Source organism: Ascochyta rabiei, chromosome 6 (assembly GCF_004011695.2).
Source record: "Ascochyta rabiei chromosome 6, complete sequence".
Classification (NCBI taxonomy): domain Eukaryota; kingdom Fungi; phylum Ascomycota; class Dothideomycetes; order Pleosporales; family Didymellaceae; genus Ascochyta; species Ascochyta rabiei.
In genome coordinates, this window is record NC_082410.1 from 1717404 (window position 1) to 1744198 (window position 26795).

Below are 26795 nucleotides of genomic sequence, written 5' to 3' on the forward strand. Positions count from 1 at the left end.
TCCCTCTCCTCACTACTCCCTCTCCTCGTTGCAGACTCGACATGTCGTACCACCTCCCACCCTTCAGCCCCACATACGCTCCGATGGCCTCAAGCGTGCTCCTCTCAGCAAAGGCGGTGCCGTCTTCTCCTTGTAAGAGTAGCTCGTCTTGTCACCATGGCCCATACCTCCAAGGTGCGGTCCCCCAGGCTTCCATCGTCGTGTAAAGTACGATTGCCCGCTCCCATGCCCGTACTCCTCCACGTACTCGGACAGGTTCTCGTACAGACGCACAAATGGTCCAGTGTTTGCGTACGCTCCTCCTGCCTGCCGTGCCAACGACTCGCCAATCGCCCCAAACGGCTGGCCTCTACCGCTGGCTGCTGCTGCAGCAGCAATCAGAGACTTGGTGTATTCTTTCTGACGTGCAGGACGTTGTCCGTCGTGGAACCAGTTACTCAGCTTCTCTTCTTCACCGATCTGTACTGACAACGCCACCGTAGGATCGTGCGTGCTAGGTTTCGTCTCGGTGAAGAATGGGCCTTTGAAGCTCTGTCGAGTAGGCGCTTGCTGACCGAGCCCATTGGTGACTTCGTACCTTTGACTTTTTCGCAAGCCGTCAGGATCGCTGTAATGTAAGCCAACAGCTGGAGCATTAACAGTGCTGGCGTTGGATTCCGAGACGCCAGAACCTGTACCTGCTACCTCAGTACGGGCGTAAGGGACAGCAGTAGCATTGAGTTTCGATGCAACATAGGTGAAAGAAGCTGCGGAAGGTGTCGGCAAAGCATGGCGAGCGACCGAGTGGAGACTTGCTGTGCTCTGCGCGACGCTGTCTTGCACAGATAAAGTCGGTTGAGATGCTCCAACCTTGCTTAAGCCCCGGGAACGGTTACCGAAAGACTTCTGGGGTCCACTTGAAAGTAGCTCTTGAAGCCTTTCACAACCTGCAGAGGTGACACGGCGTTGGCTCGCGGCTTCCTCGCCAAAGGCTACTTCAAGTAGGGTTGGTGCGGACGAGAGACTGAGGGTCTGACTTTGTGTGCTCCTTCGATCAAAAGCGCTAGCTCCAACGTTCGATCGTGATGTTGTAGTTGCGTTTGTTGGAAATCGATAGGTGAGGTCCAATGATCCCGTCGAACCGGGCAAGTCGCTTTGCATGTAGTCTTCCTTCTTGGATCTTGTTACGGAAGCACCGTCAACTGCAACAAACGGATCTTCCAGAGCGTCTTTCTTGAACGGGTTGCACACCTTCGCAGGTAGCGATGAGTGAGACTCGTTTTGCCAGCTAGCAGGAATACATGAGGCCTCTATTGACGCATCCGCGTAGTTGTGTTTCGGCACGACGACATTTGTGCTAGCATACAGCTCAAGTGCCACTATTGAGGAGTGGTCCTTTGGACGTCCGTTTTGGATGATGAGCGTTTCGCGATTTTCAGCAGCCAACTTGAAGTATTCAAGTGTGTCGCGAGGCTCATCGATACCTCGAAGACGGTCCGATGCTAGAGATCCTTCCACCTTGCCACAAGAGTGAGCGTATCGTCCTATGTTAACCCATTGAAAGGACGACGACGACCACTGGTGCGCTGAGATATCCCGGTTGGGGTGGCCAATGAATACGACTTGTCCATCAAACTGACCCATTTGCTCATGGAGTCGAATAGGATCGGGGAGCTTGCCGAAGACCTGACCATAAGGCTCTGCCATAGTGGAATGCATGTCGCTTCCGCGACTGTCCGGTTCTTTGGCTTGAGCAAACGTGAGCTCTTTTCCTGTATCTGTACGATTATATATGCTACCTGTGGAGTCCCGAGTGGACAGGGCATGCAGACTTGCAGTCGTTCCTGTGTGGGTTCTGTCAAACGAGTGCTGTAGGAGGGGGTCGACCACTATACCGTTCATGTCTTCAGCATGACGAATGTGCAAACCAGCACCATCAACAACACTACCAGGACTTCCTAGACCTCCTAGGTCACTCCCCTGCTTTGGCCACCAAGCTCTGTTGCCTTTCCGGTAGGTTTGCTGCATTTTGATGATTGCCGCTAAGGAGACCCAGCCTTGATCAGATCGATCATCCTCGAACTCGGCAACGTTTTGTGGGAGATATTCCATGTCTCCAAATTGATCTGGCTGGACAGTCGAATGTTTGACTACATTCTCCATTCTGGACCGGCTTTGACCAATCTGGCGCAACGGGGAGCAGAGACCAGGCAGGGCGCCTTCCTCAGGCGCGTTGCTCTCGATTCGGGTTGGTTGGTGATCGGTTTGAGATACTATTTGTACATGCGAGTGTGGTTGTTTATCGTCATACAGAGGCGTGCCTGCTGGCAGCCGTTCCTTTGCAGTATAGGTAGCAGTAGGGCCACGGCGACCTATGGCATGCTTAATGTTGAGGCGGGTGATATGAGAGCGTCAAGCCTGAGCAAGGGGACCTGCAACGCCTGAGAGGTGAAGACTTACTGCGCCGGCCACCGCGAGCTCTCGATCTGGTCGCCAGCTTGCAAGTGCCTTGTGGGAAGCAGAGCGCGCCACGACTCCTGACTTGAACAAAACAATAAATGGCAGCGGCGGCGATCAGAAAGACTGTGGTGATTGTGGTGGCAGTGGTAGTGATGACGGTGACGGTGAAGCTTGGAGACGTGCTGCACGGTTAACCAAGGAAACCACTACCGACGGGAAGTGACGGTGAACACCAGCGCCACTTAGAGGAAGCAGGAAGGAGCAATAACCACGGTTAGGCGATTCATTTCAAATTCGACTTTCACCTGACGATGATACAAACCATGCGATGCACAAATAGATCTCGTAGACAGTTAGTATAGATGTGGAGCTGAAAGTCAGAAGCTGGGTGCTTTAACACACGCCACATGTAGCATGAAATAGAAGCTAGCGGATGTTCGTCAGGAAGTGAAAAAAGAAACGAGTCGAGTCTTAAGTGCGATATGCTTGTGATGAGAAGAAGTAAAGATTATCGCGGGCGTGGCCAGGGATATCGGTGTCAATGAACAGACATTCGAACGAGAAGGTAAGGAACGAGCAACTGCTCCCATGCAACATCCGGGACCACTCGCGCACTATTGAAAGACTGATCGCTGGATGATAAAGGCTGTTTCCGAATGTACCCCAATCTTGACAAGTCCAAGGGTGACAATTTACTCAAACTGCCTGTTTCTAATGGCCCATGGTCGCCGCGAGAACCGTTCGAGGCATCAGATAGTACCAGGGACCTTTTACATTCTCCAATCTTCACCGTCTTGGTCTGGACCTCCGACTCTTCTGTCTCTGACGTTGGCAATCGTAGCTCGTCAGTAGGCCGCGGTTTGTCCAGCTCTACGGGCTTTTTCAAAAATTTGCGAATCTCGCGGCGCCACAGGGAAGACGAGGCCGGTTTGAAGTGGATGGAGAATAGGCACAATTAGTAGCGATCGCTAACTACTCACCCAGTCCAACCTTCCTGCGCAGCAGCCCAACTTACGGCATCCCAAACGTCGCCCACAATTTGCCGAGGTTGGACAGCCGGCGGTGAGCCCTCCACGTAAACCCCAGTCTTGACCAGGATACTGGCCCAGTCGGTCCCATACGGGCTGACGTAGTTGTTACCACCAGCTATGTCGCTTGCAGGATTATCGCCGACCATATATACGCGCTTCAGATGTCCAAGACGGTCCTTGTTTCCTTGTAATAGGTGGGCTCGATGTGCGATCAGTCGCTTCTCGGCAAACTCATACGTAGGCTTATAAGGTTTGCCCATGATAACCTTCTGGAGATGGACACCTTCACGCTCGCCTCCGGTAATCGCTGCCCAAATGCCTTCAAATGCCTCGCGGAAACCGCCTTGGCCTAATCTGGGTAGATGGTACTTGGCGGCCCAAAGCAGATCGGGGTTGGAGAAGTAGAGAGTTGGCTGTCCGTCCTGTTGATAGCCCTTGTTTGGCAAAGCTGCATCTCCGTTCTTAGAAGAAAGTGTACCGAGGATTCCACGCTCAGAGAGCAAGACGTCCTTGATAATTTGAGCATCGAGCCCCCAATCGCGAGGATCGTTATAGACAAATATTGCGTCGATGCGAAGAGACGTGGCAGGTGAGGCAGGATCAATCGGAGCCGGGAGAGGTCGTGTGAACGTTTTGTAGTAGGGCAACAACTGTTGCGAGAAGGGCCAGACCTCAGGATACGCAGCGAGGACATCGCCTGGCGTAACGACGGTCTTGAATCTGCACATACTAAGCATACTAGACTTGTGGAGGGGTCTTCCAGATTTCAACGTACCCGTACGCTTCCGCAACGAGTCTACACTTGTCCTCTACACCTCCTACCACCATGACAGTCTTGTCCTTGTATTGGTCCATATCGGCAAAGGGGGTATGACTCTGCACGAACATGCTGGTATCGAGGGGTACACGTAGCTTGCGACTCAGGTCCGCTACACGCTCCGATTCATGCTTACCGCCACCATTGGTGAGCAGGATGAAAGGAATCCGTTGTGCCTGGAGATACGAGAGTGTTTGGTGGGCGCGTGGCAGCGCGTCCGAACTTCGAACCTGGCTCACAAGTCAGCTTGTCCCTTGCTTTCCATAATGATAGCACTTACCAAAACACCATCGATGCTGCGACCATTAGTATAGCACTCTCTCTGAAGCTTGTCAACGTGCCTTCCTTACTCAAAAGCGAATGCGAACTCGGGAGCGCGACGGGAAGCAGTGGCAGCCGCTGTCTGAAAATTGCGACGCAGCGGCAACTGCACCATACGCGGGGCAAGGGTACGAAGTATCATTGTGGTTGTGTTGAGAGTTAATGGCCTATGCTATGTCATACCTATCTTTTGGAGGTTGACTCCAGGGTCCGCGTTCAGGCCGCGCTTGGGCTAGGATCTTTGCCCCACCCACTCGACTGGAGTGACAACATCTCGAGCACAGCTATCGTGTAGCTGTTCCCACCAGGAGGATTAAGAATCGCAACAGTCCTGGCTTCGCAGGGGCAACTGCAGATTTGTGCAAGCAAGTCGCTGAATGTTCGTCTGTTGAACGCTTCTCAAAAATTGGGAGGGTGGTTAGGTCTGCGATAGGCTCAAATGGTATATGTAATTATTCCTAGTATTTTTTCTATTACAGTACTGGTGCAATGATTGCACATTAAAGCGACACCAACTTTTCATACGGAAAGTCTATATGCTGGTCGCTGTGTTATCCTCGATTCGCTCGCTAATAGATGATATGACTCCTTCTCCAAACGGATAGACACAGGTACGGACGTCTACAAGACACGACCCTTGACCTGCTTGAAGTTCTTGACGTTGATATCTGCAGAGGTTCAGCAAAGTTTTTCTACAATACGAGAATAACACCAATCTTACCTCTCCACATCAGAACACCTCCGATAGCAACTACCAAGATCGCTGTTGAAGCAACAGCCATGTACTTCTGCGATTCACCGTATGCCTGCTCAATCGCATACCTTGTCGGGGTTCCCTTGGGGTAGGACAGTTGCTTCGTGAGATCGCCATAGATGGTTGCAGCATCCGCCTGTGCCTCAGCAGGTAAATATCTTGCCAGGTTTGCAGGAAACAATCCAGTCCACAATGCTGCTGAAACGGAGCCTCCAATCGCGCCACCTACGCTGGAGAACATTCCTTCGATCGCCAGCACCACAGCGACATACTGGTGAGTTGTTGCTGCCATGGCAGCGATCTGCTCAGTGATGACAATAGCGCCACCTGCGAAAGCGATGAAGATCTGACTCATGACCACCCAGCCGACATCCACATCGGGCTGTCTGAAGTGTATCATTAAGCCGGTTCCAAGCATGGTTACTGGGACACCAAAGTACATAGCTAGCCACTTGAAACGACCAGTCCATCTGATCAGCGCACCGACAAAGAGAGACCAGAAACACGAGCCGATGCTGTAGATGTTGGTGACGTAGGTCGCCTCGGTGATGTTCAGTCCGCTTACAACCTGGAGGAAGGAGAAGAAGTAGGCGTTCCAGCAGTAAAAGCTGATGAAGAATACGCCTGACACGATACATGCGCCGAGTACTGTACGATCGAGAAGAACTTCATAAGGAACGAAGGTCTTTGGGGCAACAAACTTCTCGTACAGCACGAAGCCAATGAGCATCAGACCACCAACGATGAAGAACGAGATGACAAGGGCGGAGTTCCAGAGGCCATCTTGATACGACCACAAGCTGAAGGGCAAGAGGAAGAATACCAGGCCACCCATAAGGAGGAAGAGACCGCCAGCATCGAACTCGATGAGATAGTGTTTCAGAGACTCCATGAAGGTGCGGGTGCTCTTGGTTGGAACAATGGTCCCGGCGCGCACCGCCTTGCGGTAGTTCACCCAGAAGAGCGCCAGTAAGGGGACATTGACGACGGTAGTTATGATGGCGAAAGCTCCATAGAACCAGCGCCAACCGGGCCCGTTGACGAACGCAGTAGCCAAGGGTCCAGTGATCCAGACAGTGATTATGTACGGAGAGCTGACGTACGCGAACATAAAGCCACGGTTCTTCAGGTGAGAGGTGTCAGCAACGAAGATACCGATGGTGTACGATATTCCGTTGTAACTGCGGCAGGTTAGTGCATACCAACGTGCGTGCTTGCTCGGGTAGTTACCCAATCCAGTAGAAGATCTGCGCCGCTGCGTAGGTTTGCACATTGTTGCAGGCTGCCATCATGATCAAACCCACGACCAAGAAAGCGACCATGATAGCGTAGCCTTGAGGGCGTCCAAAAATATCTAGAATCTTGGCCAGAGGAAGTTTGAGCACCCCGCCGATGATTCCAGACATGACTCCAGTATAGGCTGTCAACGAGTGGAGAGCGAAAGAGCTGGTAACGTAGGCGCTCAGCGAGAATGAAGCACCCTGTTGCATTGCGTCCACAAATGTGACAACCCACATTAGAATGTACGCAGCAATGAGAGACTTCTTGTCCCACACAGTAGTCGTAGCCTCCATCTTTTTGACACCATCTTGCGCTCCAGCGGTGAAGGACTCGATGCTACTGCTACCATCTGAGTTGTCGACCGGGTGTTTGACGTCAACTACTGGCGCTTGGCCAGCCTCGACTGCCTTGTTGATGTCTTTCGTCTCATGTTCGCCGACCGGGTGCTCGAGATGAGGACCAGATCTGAAGGGGTTGCGCATGATGGCGTGCAATCGGTAGATTTACAGTGAAGGGGAACGAACAGAGAAGGCCACTGAAAATTGACGAATGCAGGATACTAATGCGGCATGAGCAGGTTATCTGTTTATACCACGTTTTGCTTGGCAAAGACGGCTTCGTTAAGGTTCGACAAGATCAGACGACATCCCTTCCACTTGCAAATTTGCAGCTCTCCATAATGTCAGTGGTCTCGAAGCCTCTGCAAGAGCGAACAGCAGCACGCGGGCGCAGTTGTGGCTGCTACAATGCCGGACGCTCCGCAGGACAAGACGGGGCTCCTGCCATGATCAGCGATCATAGCCCGTGAAATCCTCAGGATCTGATAAGCCAACGGCTTTAAATCAGCGCTTGCGTTGGTCAAGGTCGGGTTGGCGCTCACTTGGCAGACGCCTCCATAGTCTGGTCGATGTCAAGTAATCGCTCATCTTATCTGATCCGTGTTGGCGGCACGCCATAGTCGGCCCTTTCTCCGCATCATCGCACCCTTTTCTACGCGCTCTTGCACGCAAGACGGACGCAAACGGCTTCAGACTGCAGCCTTCATCAACAGACAGCTTTGCGTTTATGGAGCGTTTGAGTAAGCATCTCATCGCTGCATATCATGGTAGGCTCAGGGCAGCAACCTTGTGTTTAGCCAAGGTAAAAGATTTGCCTCGTGGCGCGCGGTGAAGCTGGGCATTGAAGGTTAAGAATACCAAGAACGGCGGCGTTGATGACCCGCCAAATGGCTGCACACGTTCCTCGTCTTTGGCTGCTTCCAGGGTGCCGATGACGGAGTCCTGCACGGCTGGGTGGCTTGCTCATCCCGATTCCTCGATAGCCCACGACTGTGGCACGAAGCGACTGGTCAACATCGCATTTGGCGCGGCGGCATGTTTCTGGCTGTTGAGTCTTGGCAAGCCTTCACAAGCCAATGTCGAATTCGTGATAGCGGAGCATGGGAGGTCCACGCAGTATTCCAGAAAAGCGCAAACTTCACGTGCATGCTCTGTGCGTACAGTAGGCAAAAGGACGGGCAGGAATTGCAACTCAATGGATGTTGGAGCGAAGATGCGCCTACCCATCGTCTACACCGGATATTCGGGCTAATCACGTCCGGCTAAATACAGGTGTGGACCTCTCTCCTCTCGACTTCAGCCTCATGTTCAGGTAAGCAAGCTCCGTGGGAAACAACATATGTAATAACTCTTCGAACTCTGCTGTATCAATACAAGTCACCCATTCCAAAATGCCGCTTGTACGAAACCCTATCTTGCCAGGCTTCAACGCCGATCCGTCCATCCTCCGCGTCAAAGACGACTACTATATCGCTACATCCACATTTGAATGGTATCCTGGTGTCCAAATCCATCACTCCAGAGATTTGGCAAACTGGGAGCTCGTGACACGACCTCTGAACAGAAAAAGTCAGCTTGATATGCGTGGCAATCCAGATAGTTGTGGAGTTTGGGCTCCGTGCTTAAGTCACGATGGTGAGAAGTTTTATCTGGTGTACACCGACGTCAAGCGAAAAGACGGTTCCTTCAAGGACACACCAAATTACATCGTTACCGCAGATCGTATTGAAGGTCCCTGGTCAGATCCGTTCTATGTCAATTCCTCGGGATTTGATCCATCACTCTTTCATGACGACAATGGCAAGAAGTGGTTTGTCAACATGTTGCAAGACCACCGTCGTCGTCCAAGATCCTTTGCAGGTATACGGTTGCAAGAGTGGGATTCCCAAACCAGTAAACTAGTTGGTCCAACTAAGACTGTTTTTTATGGCACTGAGCTGGACTTAGTAGAAGGCCCGCATCTCTACAAAAGGAATGGTTGGTACTATCTCCTCACTGCTGAAGGTGGGACGGCATACGAGCACGCCTGCACTCTAGCCCGGTCCCGCAACATCTGGGGGCCTTACGAACTGCATCCGCAGAAGTACATTGTCACATCCAAGGACGCCCCCCTTGCTGCCCTGCAAAGAGCTGGCCACGGCGATATCGTTGAGACTCCAGAGGGAAAAGTGTATCTCGTCCACCTTACTGGCCGTCCAACAACCCAGAATCGGCGCTGCATTCTTGGTCGTGAGACCGCGATTCAGGAAGCATATTGGAGCGATGACGACTGGTTGTACATCAAGGATGGTCCTGTCCCATCTCTTTACGTCGATCTGCCCGCATCTCGTGACGACACAGCTTACTGGGCCGAGCAACGGTACACATTCTCCACTTCTGAAGGTCTGCATAATGACCTTCAATGGCTGCGCACACCCGAACCAGAGCGCATCTTCAGTGTCAATGACGGCGAACTACAGCTCACCGGCCGCGAATCGATCGGTAGTTGGTTTGAGCAAGCTCTCGTTGCGCGGCGCCAAACGCATTTTTCATACGATGCAGAGACGACACTCACTTTCTCGCCAACCGACGAGAGGCAATTTGCAGGGCTGACAGCGTACTATTGCCGTTTCAACTTCTTCTACCTGACCATCACCGCGGATGCAGATGGCAATCGCGAACTGCTTATCTTGACTTCCGAGGCATCGTGGCCAGACGGTGATTTGAAGATGCCTCTTGCGGAACCTGTGAAGATCCCGCAAGAGGGAAAGGTGAGGTTGGCCCTCAGCATCCGTGGAAAGGCACTGCAATTCTCGTATGCGTTGGAAGGAGAGGAGCTGAAGAATATTGGGCCGGTGTACGATGCAAGTATTCTCAGCGATGAGTGTGGAGGGCACCAGGCGCATGGCAGCTTTACGGGTGCGTTTGTAGGTGTTGCGGCCAGTGATTTAAACGGAACGGAGACGAAGGCCGGGTTTGACTATTTCGTTTACAGGCCAGTAGCACATGACTCAGATCGGTATGATGTTTGAAAGAGGACGACAGCTCATGCATGATACAGTATTTAGACTCCTCCTGGAAAAGTTTCATTGCCCTGGAGCTATAGAAAGCCTAGGTATCCGAAGCGAACGACATCGTAATCGTGTCACATTTACGTAGCCTTGTTTTTGTAAACCCTATCAAGATCCTGGCGATTCATGGCTGAGGCATCTAGTGTAAAGAAGGCATCAACTCTGTGACAGGATTATCGTTGTGCTGTTAAGCGAGTTTGTGTATGTGACGATAGGAGTTTCAGATCCGACTTGTCGAACCTCGAACCTCCTCGAGCCTGCAACTTCAGCAACGTACATCTCAACAAACTTGAGTTTCTTTTCAGCTTTGTAGAATAAATCGCACTCGTCTCTGGTTCGCTTGGTAAATCGTTGAACATGTCATGACGCATTGTAAACTTCAAAGACAGAATACGTCATTTGCATTACGTGCAAAAGCGCAAGGTCGTATTCAACGACGACGGCAAGTCATGAAAACGCAAGATGAAGACAACAGTCGCCACTCAAGGAGATCGCTGCCCATCGGTGATGGGTGGGGACAAGCCTCTTGCCGTCTGCCGCTGTCACTCTACTATTATTGTCGCGGCTTCAGCCGTACCAACTCCTCCGTCGCAGCACCGTTTCAGTATGTGTCTGCAATCCGTCACCATCATAACCTGAATAAGAAATAAAATATATACCCACCGTTGGCCCATCCGTGGAGTAAGCCAAAGCTTTCATCCAACGCAGGACACTCCGTCAAACCACCAATCCAAAGTTGTATCTCGCTGGGAGCATAGAAATATATCCACCCACTCAGAATCGAATCCACTCGGGATTACTCACACAGGCCTAACAAGATGTGGACGGCAATTCGTGCAGCACCTCGATCTGAGCGCACATCGTCGATACATTCTATCGGATCGCTCTACGGGGGCCGCCCGGAATCCGTAGCATCGATGCAGTCGTTTTCACAGGTCAGAGGATACGACTCAGACCAGTCGTCAGAAACGGCCTTCGGTGACGAGCAGTTGAACGTGCGACCTGTGAGCAAAGTTGTCATACCAGCGATATGGCAGCCACAGCGACAGGAGCCTAGGCCCAACCGTCCCACAGAACAACCAACTCAAGAAGCTCAGAAGAACAAACCTACAGAAGAGCCTGTTACGAACACAGTGCCTCAGATACTCAACACCACACCACAAAGTCTGTGGACAAACGCTGGGAGCGAGGCAGAGGACGACACCGAATCTCTTGCGTCGACACTTGAAGGCGAGGAACAGGTTCCAGCCTTCCCTGAAAAGACACCGATATCAATCCCAGTGATGCTTTACGCCGACGAAATGAACGATGAGCCAGTGTCACCGGCACCAGCACCGCACATTCCTGGTCCCCTGGAGTCTCAACTGGCTGCGCTGATGTCGAAGCTTATCTATATAGAGAGGTCGGACCCTGTCGTATCTGTCGAACCAGCCGAGTATCTTGAGACGACAGCACGTTTGAAGAAACTCGAAGGAGAGAAAGAACAGCTTTGGAGACGACACGTAGCAATCTGGGCGCTGCGCGACGAAGATCTGGAAAACAACATCAAGCTACGCGGGCTATTGGCCGCTAAGGATCGCCAGTTGGAAGCAATGACAGCTCTCCGGGACGAAGACCTTGTCAACGTCCAGCTCGTAAGGAAGAATTTGGCAGACAAGACGCGGGAGGTTGAACGTCTGCAAGCACAGGCAGGAACCAAGAGCCCTACACGAGGCCGGCCAGGTAGCTTCATTGAACGCCGAGCCACGAACGACCTCTTCGCTGCTGCCAAGTCGGCAGCACTCGAGCAGCGTGTGCTTGAGCTAGAGAAGAGGAACTCAGACCTAATCACACAAGCCGAGACCTTGAGAGGAGGTGCTAGCATCGACGACCTCAACCGCGTGACAGCGCACCAAGCTTGGAAGGATCATGTTGCCGACCTCGAAGCACAGACCAAGGCCAAGGACGTCGAGTTGAAGCAGCGACCTGCTGGCGATGCGGCTGAGGTCAAGCCGAGCGCCAGTGAGTGGTCGAGAATAGAGGCCATCGTGCAGGAGCACGGTGCGTATCGAGAGAATGTAGGAGGAAAACTACAAGCGCTTCGATCGGAGAAGGAAGCTCTGCAGAAGCTCTTGCATGCGAAAGAAGACGAATGTCACACGTTGGAGCTTAACGTCCAGAGCTTGCGGCGGCAGACAATGGCGGTCTAGTTGGAAGAGGCAGCGGAAGTCTGCATAGGGGCTGGAGTTGTGGCTGGGACAGCGATGATTCTTAGTTGAGGTGTTATTAGCGTTGTCGATTTAGTTGAAACACGGCAGACTCGTGGCTCAGGAAGCTGGCTGTATGCCAATCATTGCAGTCCCCCGTCACACACCGATGTCTTCTTCTGGTTCCTTTCGAGCCACATGCAAGTTTGTTTGATGATGGCCGTCCTGTTGTTGTATTTCGTATGACGTAGCGGGGCGGGTCTGGACGCGTCAAATGCGGCGACCATGCCCTTCACGGATAAGCATTGACCAAGGAAGCTTGAGTCTGCCCTGTTTACAGCCATCTCCAGCGTCATGTCGTCTTATGTCTGCCAAGTAGCTTGTAAATCCCCAGTGCCGGATTCCGACAGCTGGATGTGGTCCTGGTTGCCATAATTTTGTACGCGCTATGGGTCAATAGGGGTCTTTAAAAGGCTGCGAAGACGCACCAGTAGACTGGTAGCAAACTTCTGGCCCACGATGCTTTCCTCAGCGCTCCTCACCCTCGCAGTGGCTAACGCCGCCAACGCCGCATACTCATTTGATCCTCTGTATCATTTGGCTGGTGTATGTCCTTCAATTCACCACATGTAGAAACTGCTCGCTGACGTGGCCCAAAAAGATTGCTCCGTACTTTGAAGACCCTCAATCGGATCCTGCTACACCTCAAGGCTGCAATGTCACTCGCGCAGCCTACCTTGTTCGCCATGCTGCCATTTACGCGAACGACTTCGACTACGAGGAGTACATTGAGCCTTTCACAGACAAGCTGGGCAACATGTCTGTGAACTGGAAGTCTGCGGGGCCTTTGTCTTTCCTGGCAAAGTGGCAGACACCTATCTCGGATGAGGAGCTGGAGGACCTGACCACTGTTGGCCGTCTTGAGTCTTACAAGCTGGGCACCGAGATTCGTCTAAGATATCCCGGATTGAAGAACCCTAAGAAGGTGTGGACATCAACGGCTGAGCGCACAGAACTTAGTGCCAAGTCCTTCATCGAGGGCCTGGTCACGCAAAGCAACGAGACCGAGCGCGTCACAGTATCAGAAGACGACTCAGAGGGTGCCGACTCTTTGACTCCTTACAAGGGCTGCCCCAAGTACAGCTCCTCGTTCGGCAGCAAGCAGTCAGGAGAGTTCCAGGACGTATACACAAAGCCAATCATTGAGCGCCTCCGCGACTTTGCACCTGGATTCAACTTCACTGCCAACGACATCACAGCCATGCAGCAGTTGTGCGGCTACGAAACCGTTATCCGCGGCTCGTCCCCCTTCTGTTCGCTTGAGCTTTTCAGCGCAGACGAGTGGCTCCAGTTTGAATACATGAACGACATCCAGTACTTCTACAACACTGGCTACGGCAACGAGATCTCCGGCGTTCTCGGATTCCCTTGGTTGAACGCCACCGCACAATCCCTGCTCGCCGACAACTCCACCCAGGACATGTATGTCTCGTTCACGCACCGCGAGTTGCCACCCACCGTCGCCGTTGCCCTTGGCATCTTCAACAACACCGAATTCGCAGGAGCCGCCAACATCAACGCCACCATGCCGCTTACAAAACAAAACTACCAGCGCGCATGGAAGTCCTCACGCATCCTTCCGTTCCTCACCAACATCGCCATCGAGCGCATGACCTGCGACAGCTACGGCTACCCCGCCGGAACCTACGTCCGCGTCCTCGTCAACCAGGACCCGCAGCCGCTCGAGTGCGCTGTTGGCCCTGGCGACAGCTGCTCCGAGGGTTCATTCACCGAATTCATTCAGCAGAGGGGCGAGCTGTTCGGCGGGTACACGGAGAAGTGCGCACCGACAGAGTACAACAACTCTACGGATGTTTTGACTATTTACAACTAGACGAGCGATCTGCTATGAGACCTTAATGATGATACCCGTTCTTATGAACACCTCGAACATCGCGCCATCCTGAATGCTTCTTGTGTGTCGGCTTGCCATCACTTGCATACCATCATACCACAGTGCCCTCCCGCCGAAGTTCCCAGTCGCCCATGTTGATGTTAGGGTCAGTAACAAAGCAGATGAATCAGAACTGTCAAAACCCAGCCTTGTAGCCGATTGCATGAGAACTCCAACGTTTGTGTAGAAAGTGGGTATCTTGCCACTGATGAGACGGCTGCAAACGGCCGGGGGACACTACGGCATAAAGCTTCGAAGCTTCGTTGGCGTGAAACAAACATGCAACTCCATGGTTCTTTACTAGAGAAAGCAAATGCACAATCACATAGCTCATCGGACAAGGAGGTTTGCTTGTAAGAAAAAGTATTAAGTGCTGCACTATTGTACATGCTCAACTACCCATCAACGGCCTCTGATCTCAAATCCCATTTCCATTACACCATTACTCGTCTTATACAATCTCTTTGCCGTAACTGTCATAGATCGTTGCAATTTAATTATTCAAATGTGGGTATATTCGCACCAACCGAACGCTGCTAAGCAGCCAAAGGTGCTTAGACGTGGTTGACACCGTCTGGGCCGTTAACATGAGCAGGTCCGTCAAGTGGAGCGTTAGGAGCCCTCTTCTCACGTACGATGGCATCACCATCGTAGTCCTTGATGGCCATGCCGATCGACGCAGGGTCGATGTTGCGGTGGCCCCAGATGAGAAGAGCACCGAAGACCGGCTTCGCAAGGAAGTCGAGGATGCTGTAGAAGATGGCCTCGGAGTCGGGCGAGATGACGTTACCGCCCTCGCAGAGACCCCAGGCAATTGGGTACAGGATCCAGAGGAAAGTGGTCATGGAACCGCAGATGAGGAAACAGCGGCTCACATCGCGGCCGTAATGCGAGGCGTGGCGGCGAGCTTCGAAGGTCAGCATGTACACGATGTAGAAGAGCGCGACACAACCTGTGCGTTGTTAGGAAGATATCATTGCAATTTCTGTGTTTCGTAACTTACCGATAGAGAAGTAAGCAAACTTGTACCTGCTGACCACGAGCGCACCGACCAGACCCGTGACAATCATGATCTCGTCAACGAGAATGACCCAGAGGATGGTTGGCCATGGCATGCCAGCAGTGAGCAACAAGTCCAGGAGCAGAAGTGGTGTCGTGATGAACCAATCGATGTATCGAACGTAGAAGATCTCACGGAAGTTACCGTGGACGACTGGGTTACTGCGATGGAATTCGACCGCGATCGGGACAAAACCAAGGTTGGATCCCATGGAGAAGTAAGCAATGCATGCTACGAAGACAACGGCCGCAGTGATGTAATGGAAGAGGCGATCGCGGCGCTGCTTGCGGAAGGCGAGACCGATGAATACGAAGCCAGCAAAGCCCATGGCTGAGCAGATGGCGAAGTAGAGGTCGGAGCCATCGGTTGTAATGGCAATGTCTGCTGTGACGCCGTTGACTGTGTCGCCTGCTAGATGTTGGCATACTGTGGTTGAAACTTCAAGCTGCAAGACTGACCATTAACGTTGAGAGCATTGTTACCCCTCGCGACAAGGTTGGACGCCATTGTTGCTGAGTTTATTCCAAGAACTGTGCCCTGCACAAAATCGAGTGGTGTTGGATGGCAAATAAAAGGTTATTATGTGGAATGCAGCGGCGTTGGACTTGATATATCAGCGTGTTGGCTCGTTCGCACGTGCAAGCTCACCGCTACGTCAACGATGACATCGATCGTGCAATGCCTGTCCATTATGTGTCGAAGACTGCATTACCTCAAACATCATCCTCACGTCGTGGACAATTGGGACACGCTATTGCAACCATATGGTCTGGACAAGGCTGACGGCCAATGGGAAGATCGTCCCAATCGCCCTAGTGCGCGTTTGGTAGATATGAGGTCATGGATATACCGATGCAACAAAACTTTAGCAAATGCATCTGCGGAAATGGCGTACAGATCGGCAGGATAGGGTAATATCACAGCCAAGCTTTGTCGGATTTGTGGCCCCAAAGCTTGTAATTTCTGCAGAGCAAGGGCAGGAGGACGGGTCATGTAGCTCTTTCTTGGACTAACTAGGATCTCTTGACGATTACAGAAATTAAACTGCCGATACTGAACGATTTGCAACCTGAAGGACTGGCCTTGGTGATCGCTGAGGTTTCCATTTATCAACTGCGTCATAAACCTTATTACCGTCGAAGCATTTCGCCTACTGCGCACCAAGGGCTTGGGCAGTGGTGACAGCTACAAGTGATGAGTGGTGTCATGGCAGCTCCCGTCATTGGCGGCGGGTATTTAAGCTTTGCGATTTGCAATTTCAAAACCACATGAAGAAGCTTGTGCGTCGTGCGTGGGATTATGTAGTGTGTTGTTATTATCATTATTATTATTGGCAGTGTGCATGCCGATGTGCAACTCTGAACGACGTATGCTGATGCTATGTCTGCACAATGTTGGTTTCAACCCAGACGCCCATGGATGCTCCTCTTGATGCGACTCCACTTTGTGTTCGAGGCGGCTACCGGCAGCGCCCGTACCTCCTCCACCCCCTTTTGGCGAGCGATCTGCTCTTCCGTAAACCAGTTTCCGTGGAGACCATACGGAATGCGAGTCGGCAACTGAACCTTGCATTCCACTCGTGCCATTGTCTGAGCGTCCAGGACCCAAAGTTCACTCTTTGCATCCTCTTTACACTCCCCACAATTGTCCAGCTGACGCTCATCGAATACATAAAAAACAAGATATCCGTCGTCCTCGTCAAAGGCCGTATTCTTGTTCGCTGCTGAACCGCGTCTTGAGCGAGGAATAAATGTAGCTTCCTGTCCATAATGCTTCGGTGGGAGTCTGAAAACCTTGATCGGGTCGTTGGGGTCGTTCGAAGCCATGATTTGGCTGAGAGTACGGTTGTCTACGCAACCAGTAATGGCATCTGGTGGTTCGACCTGAGCCCGTGCAAGCAGAGCCTGTACGTCAAATCTCACAATGACATCAATCTTTGTAGCTTTCCCCAGCGCTGCGCCAAAAGACTCGTTTGACGTGCTGCAGGCGTAGATGTAGCGTGCGGAGTTCATAGCGGCCAAAGGTGACACGGTAGGAAACTCGACAGGTATAGCTGCAAGGGCGAATTGATGAGTGATGATGTTCTCGGTTGCAGACTCTAGAGAGAAGCGGTAGTAGTACAGTCGGCACTGCTCTTCATCGTCATCGGATATTGGTAGGCTTGAGGACGCGCCGAATGGGTTTGGCACCGCGTCCCTGTGAGAAATCAAAGGCGAAGTCTCGTCGATCGAAGTCTTTTCAAGATCCTGATCATCACTGTCGTTATCGTATTTGGCAAAGAATGACATGGGCTTCTCGCGTATCGCATCTCTATGGTTTGGGTGTGGTGGAGGCGCAATGTTTCCAGCACTGAATACAACAGACGCAGACGTGAGGCGACATGCCAGAAGACTGACAGCCGACACATTGCCATCGGAGTCGTATTCGTCCCAGGTGTTGGCTGTGTGAAATATACAGCAGCCACCTGTTTCGAACCAACGCACCGCCTCTGGATGCTGACGTGGAAAGACGCCGTATCGAGAAGGCTTGTGAGGTTCGTAGGCCACAACAGGAGAGTTCTTCGCAAGATTGAGGGGCGTGAGACTGAGTGGAAGATCGAGGATGACTGTGTTGTGCTTCGACACGCCGAAGTCGTGCATAAGCTTTCCACCCGTGCATCCAGGAACTGGGGCGTTGGTGATCCGGCCTGCCTCGCCTGCTGCCTGGTGATCGGTAATGTTGGAGCCCGTAGGTGGTATCAGCGAGTACTGTACGTATGGAGGAGCGAAACTGCAATGGAACAAAACCATTTCACCAGTTGTGTTGTCGACTTTGGGATGACCGGTACTCCATTCACGCATCCAACTCAGCGGTCCTGTCCCACCAAGTGTGGGCTCTTCCTTCTTGGCTTCATCCTTCGGCTCGCCTTCCACTGCATTCCCATCGAACCAGCCGACAGTTTCCAACCCAGGTAGAGTAAGACGCATGGGTGGTCCGCTTTCGCAGGTGGCCAGTGCTCTTCCATCATGATATAGCACACTGGTGTTGGCGACACTGATGCGCTTGATGGTGAAGTTCGAGCCAGGCAAGTGTGATAGTAGAACGATGAAAACGGTGCGCATGATCCTCCAAATGATCCAAAACAGACTGGAGGCGGGATTCGTCAAGGTCGCAATGCTGGGCAGGATCGGTGTCCGCAGTGTACTGCTCTCGAGGCTCGATAGATACACATCCGTAAGGACGAACTGGTTGACGAACTGGACATCGAGCCCGCTGGCATCGTTGGACGAGCGTCCAAACCAAACGCCAGAGAGCATGCCATCGCCGTCGAACCAGTGGGCCTCACGTCCAAGATCAGAATTGGCGATGGGATTGCCCCCGTTGCGGACGTACATGCCGCCATTGAGTTCTTTGGGGAGGTTCCCCGTCCAGGTAACAGGTGTTGGAGTCCATGTCTGTGTTACTGGTGCAAAATTGCCTGCAAGATAGGGGTGCTTGTGAGTCTGTTCCTTGCTGTGTCCATTGCGGGACATTGTGAGTTGACTGCTGTTCGCATTGAAGCCGCGTGCGGGGAGGTCCTCAAGAGTAGGCATTCACGGGACGTAGCCTAGCCAGCAGGTGGCACTCGGCATGACAGAGCCCTGAGTTTCACATGTCTGGCCAGACAGGTGATGGCGTGTCGAGCATGCGAGGAGCCATGATGTAAGGCTTTGCAAGGCTATTGGGCGCTGACGTCTGCTCAACGTTGGATCCCGCACCTGCCGTAACGAAAGTCGATGATGTCAGTCAAAAGCTTAACCACCGCACACGCCTCATCCGGCGACGTGCACAGATGCACTTTCCCTCTTTTCCATGCTCGCGGTCGGCAGTCGGCGGCGACGGAAAGCGACCAAAACAATGCGTGTTGGGCTCTTCCTGTGTCTGACGCCCTCTTGGTCTCTCGTCTGCGGCTGCTAGTCTCTTCCCTGTATTGTGGTTCTCGAATTGACGTGAAATTGCACGTTTTTCGTTCCACATCCGGGTCGACAGTCGTGACGATCATGGGCTCTGACTACGCGCTCGTGTACGTGAATGCGCCTTGTCCAGGATCTCCAGAACTCTGAACTCTATGCTGATACGCAGTGACCAGCCATGTCAAGTACACCATCCCGCCGGCCGTGCTGCTCACGCTGCTCTACCGCCCGCTCTTCTCGAAACTCGACGCCTACCGAGTCGGCTTCCTGGTGTTTGTATGCGCAATTGCCCTCACCGACTCGCTTGTGTCCAGACATCCTGACCCTGTGGTAGATCGCCGTTACCGCGACCATCCCGTGGGATTCGTACCTCATTCGCACCGGCATATGGAGTTACCCCAGCCATGTGATCGTCGGTCCGACGCTCTTCGACATTCCTCTTGAAGAGGTCTTCTTCTTCGTAATCCAGACATACAACACCTCGCTCCTGTATCTGCTCCTCAGCAAGCCTACATACCAGCCCACGTATCTTCGTGCTGCAACTCCCTCCTCGCCTGCGCCATGGAAATATCAAAGGTGGACTGGGCAGGTGGTCATCTCAGCAATCATCGCGTATGGAGGGTATTGCGTCAAGGCCAACGCAACCGGCACATACACAGGCTTGATTCTTGTTTGGGCAGGGCCGGTCTTGTTGGGCCTTTGGTCGCTTGCGCACCAGTTCATACTTGGGCTTCCTCTGTCGAACACCGTATTGCCCATTGCTCTGCCTACCATCTATCTCTGGATTGTCGACACCCTAGCCCTTCGCAGAGGGACATGGGTCATCAGCAGCGGCACCAAGCACGGCATTCACCTGTGGGATGGGTTAGAGATTGAAGAGGCTCTTTTCTTTCTCACTACGAACACGCTGATTGTGTTTGGTCTTGTGGCCTTCGACAATGCGTTGGCCATCTTGCATACCTTTCCCTCGCTGTTCCCTAACCCATCGCCTCAACTGCCGTCGCCGCTGGCTCTCATGCAGGCTCTCTTCAAGTCTCCGAAGGCGTACGACCAGGCGCGTCTCGAAGGTCTCAGAGAGGCTGTAGGTCGATTGAAGCGCAAGAGTAGAAGTTTTTACCTCGCATCATCAACCTTCCAAGGTCTACTCCGCACCGATCTACTGCTGTTATACTCCTTTTGTCGTGTGTCTGATGACTTGGTGGATAACGCTGATACGGCTGAAGAAGCAAGGGATTGGATTGCGCATCTGAACAAGTTCCTGGACCTTGCGTATAGTGGGCCGAGATCCAGACCCGCGCTCATTAAGCTGGTTTACGAGCAATTCCCTGCTGATACACGCTCTGCCCTCGTACAACTGCCCACAGACAAGCTATCGCGCCAGCCATTGCAGGATCTGTTACTTGGCTTCGATATGGACCTGGCTTTTGACACAGCAGCACCTCCCATTTCAAACGAGGCTGATCTCAAACTGTACTCGGAAAGGGTTGCAGGTACGGTTGCTCAAATGTGCATCGAGCTAATTTTTCGCACGTATCAAAGTACGTTGAGCAAAGAACAGCAGCGCAAAGTAGAGCACGCAGGAAATCTAATGGGCGTTGCTCTTCAGTACGTCAACATCGCACGAGATATTGCTGTAGATGCAAAAATCGGTCGCGTGTACCTTCCAACCACATGGCTAGCAGAGGTAGGCTTGACTCAGGAGCAAGTTCTCAAAGAGCCCTCAGGGCCACGGATAGAAAGCATACGCAACCGCCTTCTGGACAAGGCCTTCAAGCTGTACAATGGCTCTAAGCATTCGATCGAGCAGCTACCCTCTGAAGCTGCTGGTCCAATCAGGGTAGCTGTTGAAAGCTACATGGAGATTGGGAGAACATTGCGACAAGAAGGCTACGTTGTCAAGGCTGGGCGCGCAACTGTGCCACGATGGAGAAGGTTGCTCGTAGCCTGGCAGACATTGAACCAGACCAGCAAATCCCGGTGTGGGCCATAGCCGCTGGTTTGGCGTATAACCATGAGCTTAGTAGAAAGACGATGTTTCTTCGCCAAAACAGTCACCTCCGGAATGCGTGATGCTTGTGGTTGTGGATCTTGTGAACGTCTAGTGTCCGTGAGTGGGGCCGAGGGCGTTAGCGCGCATCTCCTAAACCAGTATCGATCTCACCTGCGCAACAACACCAAGACATGCTCTTTGCACGTGGGCGGCAAGATGGAGTCTAACCGACTTCTGGATCCGGTAGATGCATTCTTCAAGCCATCGGGCTCTGGTAGGAGAAGAAGAGACAGGACGCGCAGCACCAGTCGCAGATCGAAGAGCCACTACAAGAAGTTGCTCTGGTTCAAGCAACCGTGTCAGTGCAGTCGACGTGTTGAGCTGGTGTGAGTATGGCTGAACTGACGCCAACAGTCCCTGATAACTACACGGACGAGAAGACGTTTCTTGATCACCTGCAGCGCAATCCGCGGCTGCAGCCGTATGATTTCTGGTCGCTCATGGCGGACACGACGATAATTGTGCAGCATCTTGCCTCGGTCGCCATCTTCTGCTGCTGTTTTGTCGGCATCATCCAAGGAAACGTCTCGCCTCTGTCCGTAGTAGGCTGGGCGACGCTTTGCACGGTGTTGGCCTGGATTTTGTGGGATCACTGGCAGGGACAAGAGCTGGAAGCAGCTGATGACAAGCACGAAAAGCCGCCGGACGGGGGCGAGGCAACTGAGGCGCATTCGGACTCGGTGCCGTCTCCGCCATCTCGGTATCAGCAGCGGGTGTCGACGGTCAAGTCGGCGGTGTTGATCTACGCTGCTTTGCTAGGGCTCAGCCCGATTCTCAAATCGTTGACCAAGTCGACGACGAGCGATTCGATCTGGGCTATCAGCACATGGCTGCTCATGATGAATGTCGTATTCTTCGACTACAGCAGCGGGCCCGGGGCACAGTAAGACGCGTGGCTTGGAAAGTTGGAAATGCACGCTGACATTGCTAACAGACTCCCTGCATCTATCTCGACGAACTCGGCCATGATGGCTTCTACTGTGCTTGCATCTCGCCTGCCATCGACCACACATGTGTTTTCTCTAACCCTTTTTTCCATCGAGGTCTTCGGCCTCTTCCCCATCTTTCGCCGCGAACTGCAAGCTCGCTCATGGCGAGGTCATCTCAGCCTCACGATTGTGCTGGTCACAGCTGCTTGGGGTGGCGTGTTCGTCACTCTGACGGGAGGTGGAAAGGGCGCTTTCATCGCGGGCGTGGTGCTTGGAAGCTTGCTCACTTTCCTCGCGTTGGGCATCTGTAGCTGGTGGCTTATCGGCTTGCAGAAGTACAAGAATGAGATTCATGGTCCCTGGGACCCGGCGAGACCCATCATTCGGCGGCGCTGGGATTGAGCCCCTTTGTGGTAGGGTCGGTAACGTCTGAATCTCGGTTCTCGTAGCCAAACCAGGTGCAAGAACCGTTCTCGGGCCAAGGATGCGTGTGGCTTCTTCTTACAGACGGGCCGTACCAGTAGGGATCGAGGTGCTCGAGCAGATGAGACATGGAGACGACCTCCAGCTCCAGTTTGCCGTCTTGACGCGCCCATCTCACAATCTTCGACTCGTTTGCCGCTCCGACAGCGGACCACATGCGGGGGACCAGATCGTCGAAGCCAACATCATCACCTCCAACGAAGTGGAGTGGCGAAAAGGGAGCTCGCTTGGCCATGGCGGTGCCTTTGCTTGCTCCCTTGACGACCACTCGCTCGAGGCCCTCGACTTTCGACAACATGTTCCTGAGCTGATTCCAAAGCTCTGCCCTTTTCATGGCAATCTTGGGCCATGATTCAAAGTTCAGACGGAGACACTTCAGTCCAGGAGCATCCACATGCAAAGAGCCCAAAGCCTTGTCCCATTGGCCGTTTCCCCAGGCGAGGTAGTGTAGCCACTCCCGGGCGAGGCCGGGGTGGTTGGCTTGCATACTCTGCGCGTCGATTTCGATATCGTAGATGCAGGCGCTGTGGACAGGGTCGAGGGACCTCAGGAATGTGCTCGCGCCGTCGACAGTGCGGAAGCGGAAGGTGTTCTGCGTGAACAGGGATCGACGGTCCGTCTCGTGGTAGAGTGTGCGGCACGTCTGCAACAGATTCACGCCCATCCTGCGGGCGACATGACCGTTGGCAGGGCTTTTGTTCGGGCTTGGGTCGACGACGGCGCCATCGGTGGTAAAGCACAGGTTGAAGATGAGGCTCTTGATTTCTTGCGGCAGTTGTACCAGCCGGGATTGCGTCTGGAGGTTGTTTGGATAGGCAACTGTGGAGGACGACATGGCGGAGGAATGATCAGGCAAACAGACAAGCAAGCGACAGGTTGGGCGGTGTCTTTATCCATATGGAGGCCATTGACTCAGGTGCAAGGAGACAGCCTGATAGGCGTGTTCAGCCGCATCACTTCACCATGCAACGTGCGCCATGGCGTCGCCTGGTGGACCGAGGCCGGGCGAGAGCGCGGGGCACGAGTGGCCAGAAGCGAGCAGACGCGCACGCTGGCGTCGAGGAAGCTGCCCATCTGCCAGCCCATTGTTGGGACCATGAGCCATTGCAGCCGTGTTTTGGAGCCAGAAGGAAAAACGATGCCGAGTTGGAGGGTCGGGGCGGTGAATGGCCGCGCCGGACGGACCGGCTACCCCTGTCACCTGTCAGCGAGATTTGCCGATACTTGTGGGCCTGAGGCTCAACACGCGCCGGCGGATCGACAGGGCAAGCGTGACGTGTGGGCCGGGCTCTGGCAGGCTCACCGCCCTCGACCACGGTTAGAGCCTCACGGACGGGCACAAGCGAGCTGGAGGAGCTGAAGGCCCCGCTGTCGCGCTACTCCGCAGTCATGGGGTCCAGGCGTCGTCCCGTGCACGCAGACTGAGGACGGGCGCAGGGTGGCAGGCAGCAGCCTCTCTCTCCATTGTCCAACACCGACCAGCCGCCCTCCAGCCCCATGTCGCTGCGCCCAGACGACAGGTCGCGACGGTCGCGCTCCAAGTCGCCCGGCCGTGCAGGGGAGCGCAACCGCAGTCGCAGCCGCAGTCGCAGCCGCAGTCGCAGCCGCAGTCGCAGCCATGTGCGCGAGGCATCTGGATCTGCGTCTGCGTCTGCGTCTGCGTCTGCACCTGGGCCGGGTCAGCATTACAGCGCAGCTGAATATGCACCAATGGAAGCCCACGGTGCGCAGTACGAAACCAGGCAGCCACTCGTGCATCCGACGTGAGTACTCCGCGAGGCGTCGAGCTTGGGGCGTCGAGCTTGGGGCGTCGTGCTTGGGGCATCGTGCTTGGTGCTGGGAGCTTCACGACTCGAGCACCACGTCCTGAGCACCACGTCCTGAGCTCCACGCCCTGAGCTCCACGCCTCCCGCTTCACGCTCGCCCAGGCCCCGCGCAACCACATACTGAGACAATGGCCGGCAGGACCGTGAACGAGCCCATCACCATGGGCAACTACGCCGACCTGCCCCCCGACCAGCGCCCGGCCTACATGCGGCACGCCCAGGCCGCCGCCCACTACCAGCAGCCCATCGCCTACGCCCAGGCCGGCAACGTCCAGTACACGCCCACGTCCCATGCTGGACAGCCGTTTGCATACACGACCACGCCCACGTCACATGCTGGGCAGCCGTTTGCATACACGACCGCGCCCACGCGCGACCCTGCTGCGAGCTTCCAGTACGCCCCCGCGCCCGACAACATCACCTTCAGCGCCCGGCCCGTCGTCGGCTCCGCCCATCACCCACCCACAACACACACGGCCCAGCCAACGAGTCCCGCCTACCCGCCGCCAGCGCACCCCCAGTATGCCGCCGTCCCGCACGCCCCCGCCCCGCCGCCCCTCGCCCAGCCCCAGTACCCGCCGCCGCCCATGGGCACCCACTCCCCGCGCCCAGAGCACCACCGCGCGCAGTCGAGCGCGGGCGCAACGAGCACCTACGACGGGCGCAAGGTGGTCGAGATGGTCCCAGGCGGCGGCGGCCGGCCCGACCTGCAGAACATCATGCCCGGCGGTATGCCCGGCGGCTTTCCAGGCGGCGGCATGCCTCCCCCCAGCCCGCTGTTGGAAGCCTACCAGGGCGTGTACCAGTCCATCAGCCCCATGCCGCAGGCCATGATGCTCGACGACGACGACATCGACCACCTGCAGCCCCTCGACAGCCTCTCCCCGCGAGAATCGAGGCGTTCCGTCCAGGGTCGACACCGCGCCCACTCGCGCTCAGGCCGCTCACCAAGCCCCCTCCCGCCCTCGAAGCGCAAGGACAAGCTCGCCCTCGAAGCCTACAGCTCCTCCGCCCGAGATCCATACGATCCCTACTCGGATCGCGACCGCCGCTCCAACGACCGCAAAAAGGAAGAACGCCGCGCACGAGTCTACGATGCCGAACCCGACGCCCTCGCCATCGTCGACGCCCTGAGCGCGCGCACGCCCGACCTCGACACCCTCATCGACATCCTCCCGCTCCTCTCGCACGATCAGATGCTCGAGCTCCGCACCGAGTACAAGCGCCACTGCAAAGTGCAGGGCCGCGGCATCAACATTGCCAAACACATCAAACTGAAGACCTCGGGCAACTTTTGCAAAATCGCATACGTGACCGCCCTCGGCCGCTACGAGGGCGAGGGCTACTGGGCAAACTACTGGTACCAGAGCAACTCGGCGCGCCGGGAGCTGCTCATCGAAGCGCTGATGGGCCGCCAAAACCACGAAATCCGAGCCATCAAAGACACCTTCCGCGACAAGCGCTACTCGGACTCGCTCACAAAATGCATGGACAAGGAGCTCAAGGCCGACAAGTTCCGCAAAGCCGTGCTCATGGCGCTCGAAGGCGAGCGACAGGAGGAGTCCGACGTGTGGCCGACCGAGTACCGCAACCGCGACGTCGACACGCTGTACAAGGCACTCAAGGCGCGCGAGGGCGGCGAGAGCGCCATCCTCGGCGTCGTCGTCATGCGCAGCGACGCCCATCTGCGCGAGTGCCTGCGCACGTACGAGCGCAAGTACCAGGGTAGTTTTGCACGCGAGTGTCTGCGGAAAAGCAACAACCTCGTCGTAAGTCACGCCCACTACTTCGATTCTCGAAGAACACCAAGAGCTCAGCTAACACCACCCCAGGGCGAAGTCATAGCCCACATCCTCAACGGCGTCATCAACCGTCCAGCCCGCGACGCCATGCTCCTGCACCACGCGCTCATGGACCTCATCGAGCCCTCGTCGTTGTCGTCCAATGCCCGCTCCTCGCGCGAAAATACCTCCGCCGCCTCGACATCAGCCGCCAAACACGAGCGCCAGCAGCGCTACGAGCTGCTCGTCTCGCGCCTCGTGCGCCTCCACTGGGAGCGTATGCACCTTGGCCGCGTCAAGGCAGAGTACGAGGACAAGTACGGTAGGATGGTCGAGGAGGATGTCGAAGAGGCGACCAAAGGGGATTTTAGGGAGTTTTGTCTTGCGCTCTGTCAGACGGGTCGGTGAGGGGAGGGGTTTGGTTGGGTGGATGGATGGATCGATGAATGAATGGATTCGTTGGATGGAATTGGATTGGGTTCGGGCAAGTGGAAGCAGAGATGGATGATACCTAGGCGTGCATTTAAAAAAAAAATGTCATCACGGAACGATTTTAACGAAG

The 26795-nt window shown here is 54.4% G+C and overlaps 12 protein-coding genes across 12 annotated transcripts, besides 6 other annotated features; 6 read left to right on the forward strand and 6 right to left on the reverse strand.

The window, feature by feature from the left end:
• Positions 1-63: 63 nt before the first annotated feature.
• EKO05_0004480 (uncharacterized protein) lies at positions 64-2142 on the reverse strand (the record flags this gene model as incomplete). The annotated part of the gene is made up of 1 exon (XM_059636402.1): positions 64-2142. One exon carries the CDS (start codon positions 2140-2142, stop codon positions 64-66), a length of 2079 nt encoding a protein of 692 aa, XP_059492385.1.
• Positions 2143-2185: 43 nt separating this feature from the next.
• Positions 2186-3878: a mobile genetic element.
• EKO05_0004481 (uncharacterized protein) lies at positions 3416-4750 on the reverse strand (the record flags this gene model as incomplete). Its single annotated transcript, XM_038939018.2, has 4 exons — positions 3416-4190; positions 4246-4517; positions 4568-4583; positions 4638-4750. The coding sequence occupies 4 exons, from the start codon at positions 4748-4750 to the stop codon at positions 3416-3418; spliced, it is 1176 nt and encodes a 391-aa protein (XP_038800273.2).
• A 479-nt stretch (positions 4751-5229) lies between these two features.
• On the reverse strand, positions 5230-7125 carry EKO05_0004482 (MFS siderochrome iron transporter 1; the record flags this gene model as incomplete). The annotated part of the gene is made up of 3 exons (XM_038938950.1): positions 5230-5276; positions 5330-6543; positions 6593-7125. The coding sequence occupies 3 exons, from the start codon at positions 7123-7125 to the stop codon at positions 5230-5232; spliced, it is 1794 nt and encodes a 597-aa protein (XP_038800274.1).
• A 1247-nt stretch (positions 7126-8372) lies between these two features.
• On the forward strand, positions 8373-9992 carry EKO05_0004483 (Xylan 1,4-beta-xylosidase; the record flags this gene model as incomplete). Its single annotated transcript, XM_038945591.1, has 1 exon — positions 8373-9992. The coding sequence occupies one exon, from the start codon at positions 8373-8375 to the stop codon at positions 9990-9992; it is 1620 nt and encodes a 539-aa protein (XP_038800275.1).
• Positions 9993-10849: 857 nt separating this feature from the next.
• Positions 10850-12220, forward strand: EKO05_0004484 (uncharacterized protein; the record flags this gene model as incomplete). Its single annotated transcript, XM_038945592.1, has 1 exon — positions 10850-12220. One exon carries the CDS (start codon positions 10850-10852, stop codon positions 12218-12220), a length of 1371 nt encoding a protein of 456 aa, XP_038800276.1.
• A 516-nt stretch (positions 12221-12736) lies between these two features.
• On the forward strand, positions 12737-14111 carry EKO05_0004485 (Acid phosphatase; the record flags this gene model as incomplete). Its single annotated transcript, XM_038938905.1, has 2 exons — positions 12737-12823; positions 12879-14111. 2 exons carry the CDS (start codon positions 12737-12739, stop codon positions 14109-14111), a joined length of 1320 nt encoding a protein of 439 aa, XP_038800277.1.
• A 614-nt stretch (positions 14112-14725) lies between these two features.
• On the reverse strand, positions 14726-15738 carry EKO05_0004486 (uncharacterized protein; the record flags this gene model as incomplete). The annotated part of the gene is made up of 3 exons (XM_059636403.1): positions 14726-15123; positions 15175-15639; positions 15690-15738. The coding sequence occupies 3 exons, from the start codon at positions 15736-15738 to the stop codon at positions 14726-14728; spliced, it is 912 nt and encodes a 303-aa protein (XP_059492386.1).
• Positions 15739-16540: 802 nt separating this feature from the next.
• Positions 16541-16563: a tandem repeat.
• A 68-nt stretch (positions 16564-16631) lies between these two features.
• On the reverse strand, positions 16632-18743 carry EKO05_0004487 (uncharacterized protein; the record flags this gene model as incomplete). Its single annotated transcript, XM_038945593.2, has 1 exon — positions 16632-18743. The coding sequence occupies one exon, from the start codon at positions 18741-18743 to the stop codon at positions 16632-16634; it is 2112 nt and encodes a 703-aa protein (XP_038800279.2).
• Positions 18744-19250: 507 nt separating this feature from the next.
• EKO05_0004488 (uncharacterized protein) lies at positions 19251-21153 on the forward strand (the record flags this gene model as incomplete). Its single annotated transcript, XM_038939074.1, has 3 exons — positions 19251-19273; positions 19340-19439; positions 19498-21153. 3 exons carry the CDS (start codon positions 19251-19253, stop codon positions 21151-21153), a joined length of 1779 nt encoding a protein of 592 aa, XP_038800280.1.
• A 216-nt stretch (positions 21154-21369) lies between these two features.
• Positions 21370-22100, forward strand: EKO05_0004489 (D-stereospecific aminopeptidase; the record flags this gene model as incomplete). Its single annotated transcript, XM_038939073.1, has 2 exons — positions 21370-21511; positions 21568-22100. 2 exons carry the CDS (start codon positions 21370-21372, stop codon positions 22098-22100), a joined length of 675 nt encoding a protein of 224 aa, XP_038800281.1.
• A 421-nt stretch (positions 22101-22521) lies between these two features.
• On the reverse strand, positions 22522-23460 carry EKO05_0004490 (uncharacterized protein; the record flags this gene model as incomplete). Its single annotated transcript, XM_038945594.1, has 1 exon — positions 22522-23460. The coding sequence occupies one exon, from the start codon at positions 23458-23460 to the stop codon at positions 22522-22524; it is 939 nt and encodes a 312-aa protein (XP_038800282.1).
• Positions 23461-24122: 662 nt separating this feature from the next.
• On the forward strand, positions 24123-26641 carry EKO05_0004491 (uncharacterized protein; the record flags this gene model as incomplete). Its single annotated transcript, XM_038938752.1, has 3 exons — positions 24123-24388; positions 24592-26221; positions 26285-26641. 3 exons carry the CDS (start codon positions 24123-24125, stop codon positions 26639-26641), a joined length of 2253 nt encoding a protein of 750 aa, XP_038800283.1.
• Positions 24195-24241: a tandem repeat.
• Positions 24264-24292: a tandem repeat.
• Positions 24510-24547: a tandem repeat.
• Positions 26642-26652: 11 nt separating the features above from the next.
• Positions 26653-26701: a tandem repeat.
• The last annotated feature ends 94 nt before the right edge of the window (positions 26702-26795 follow it).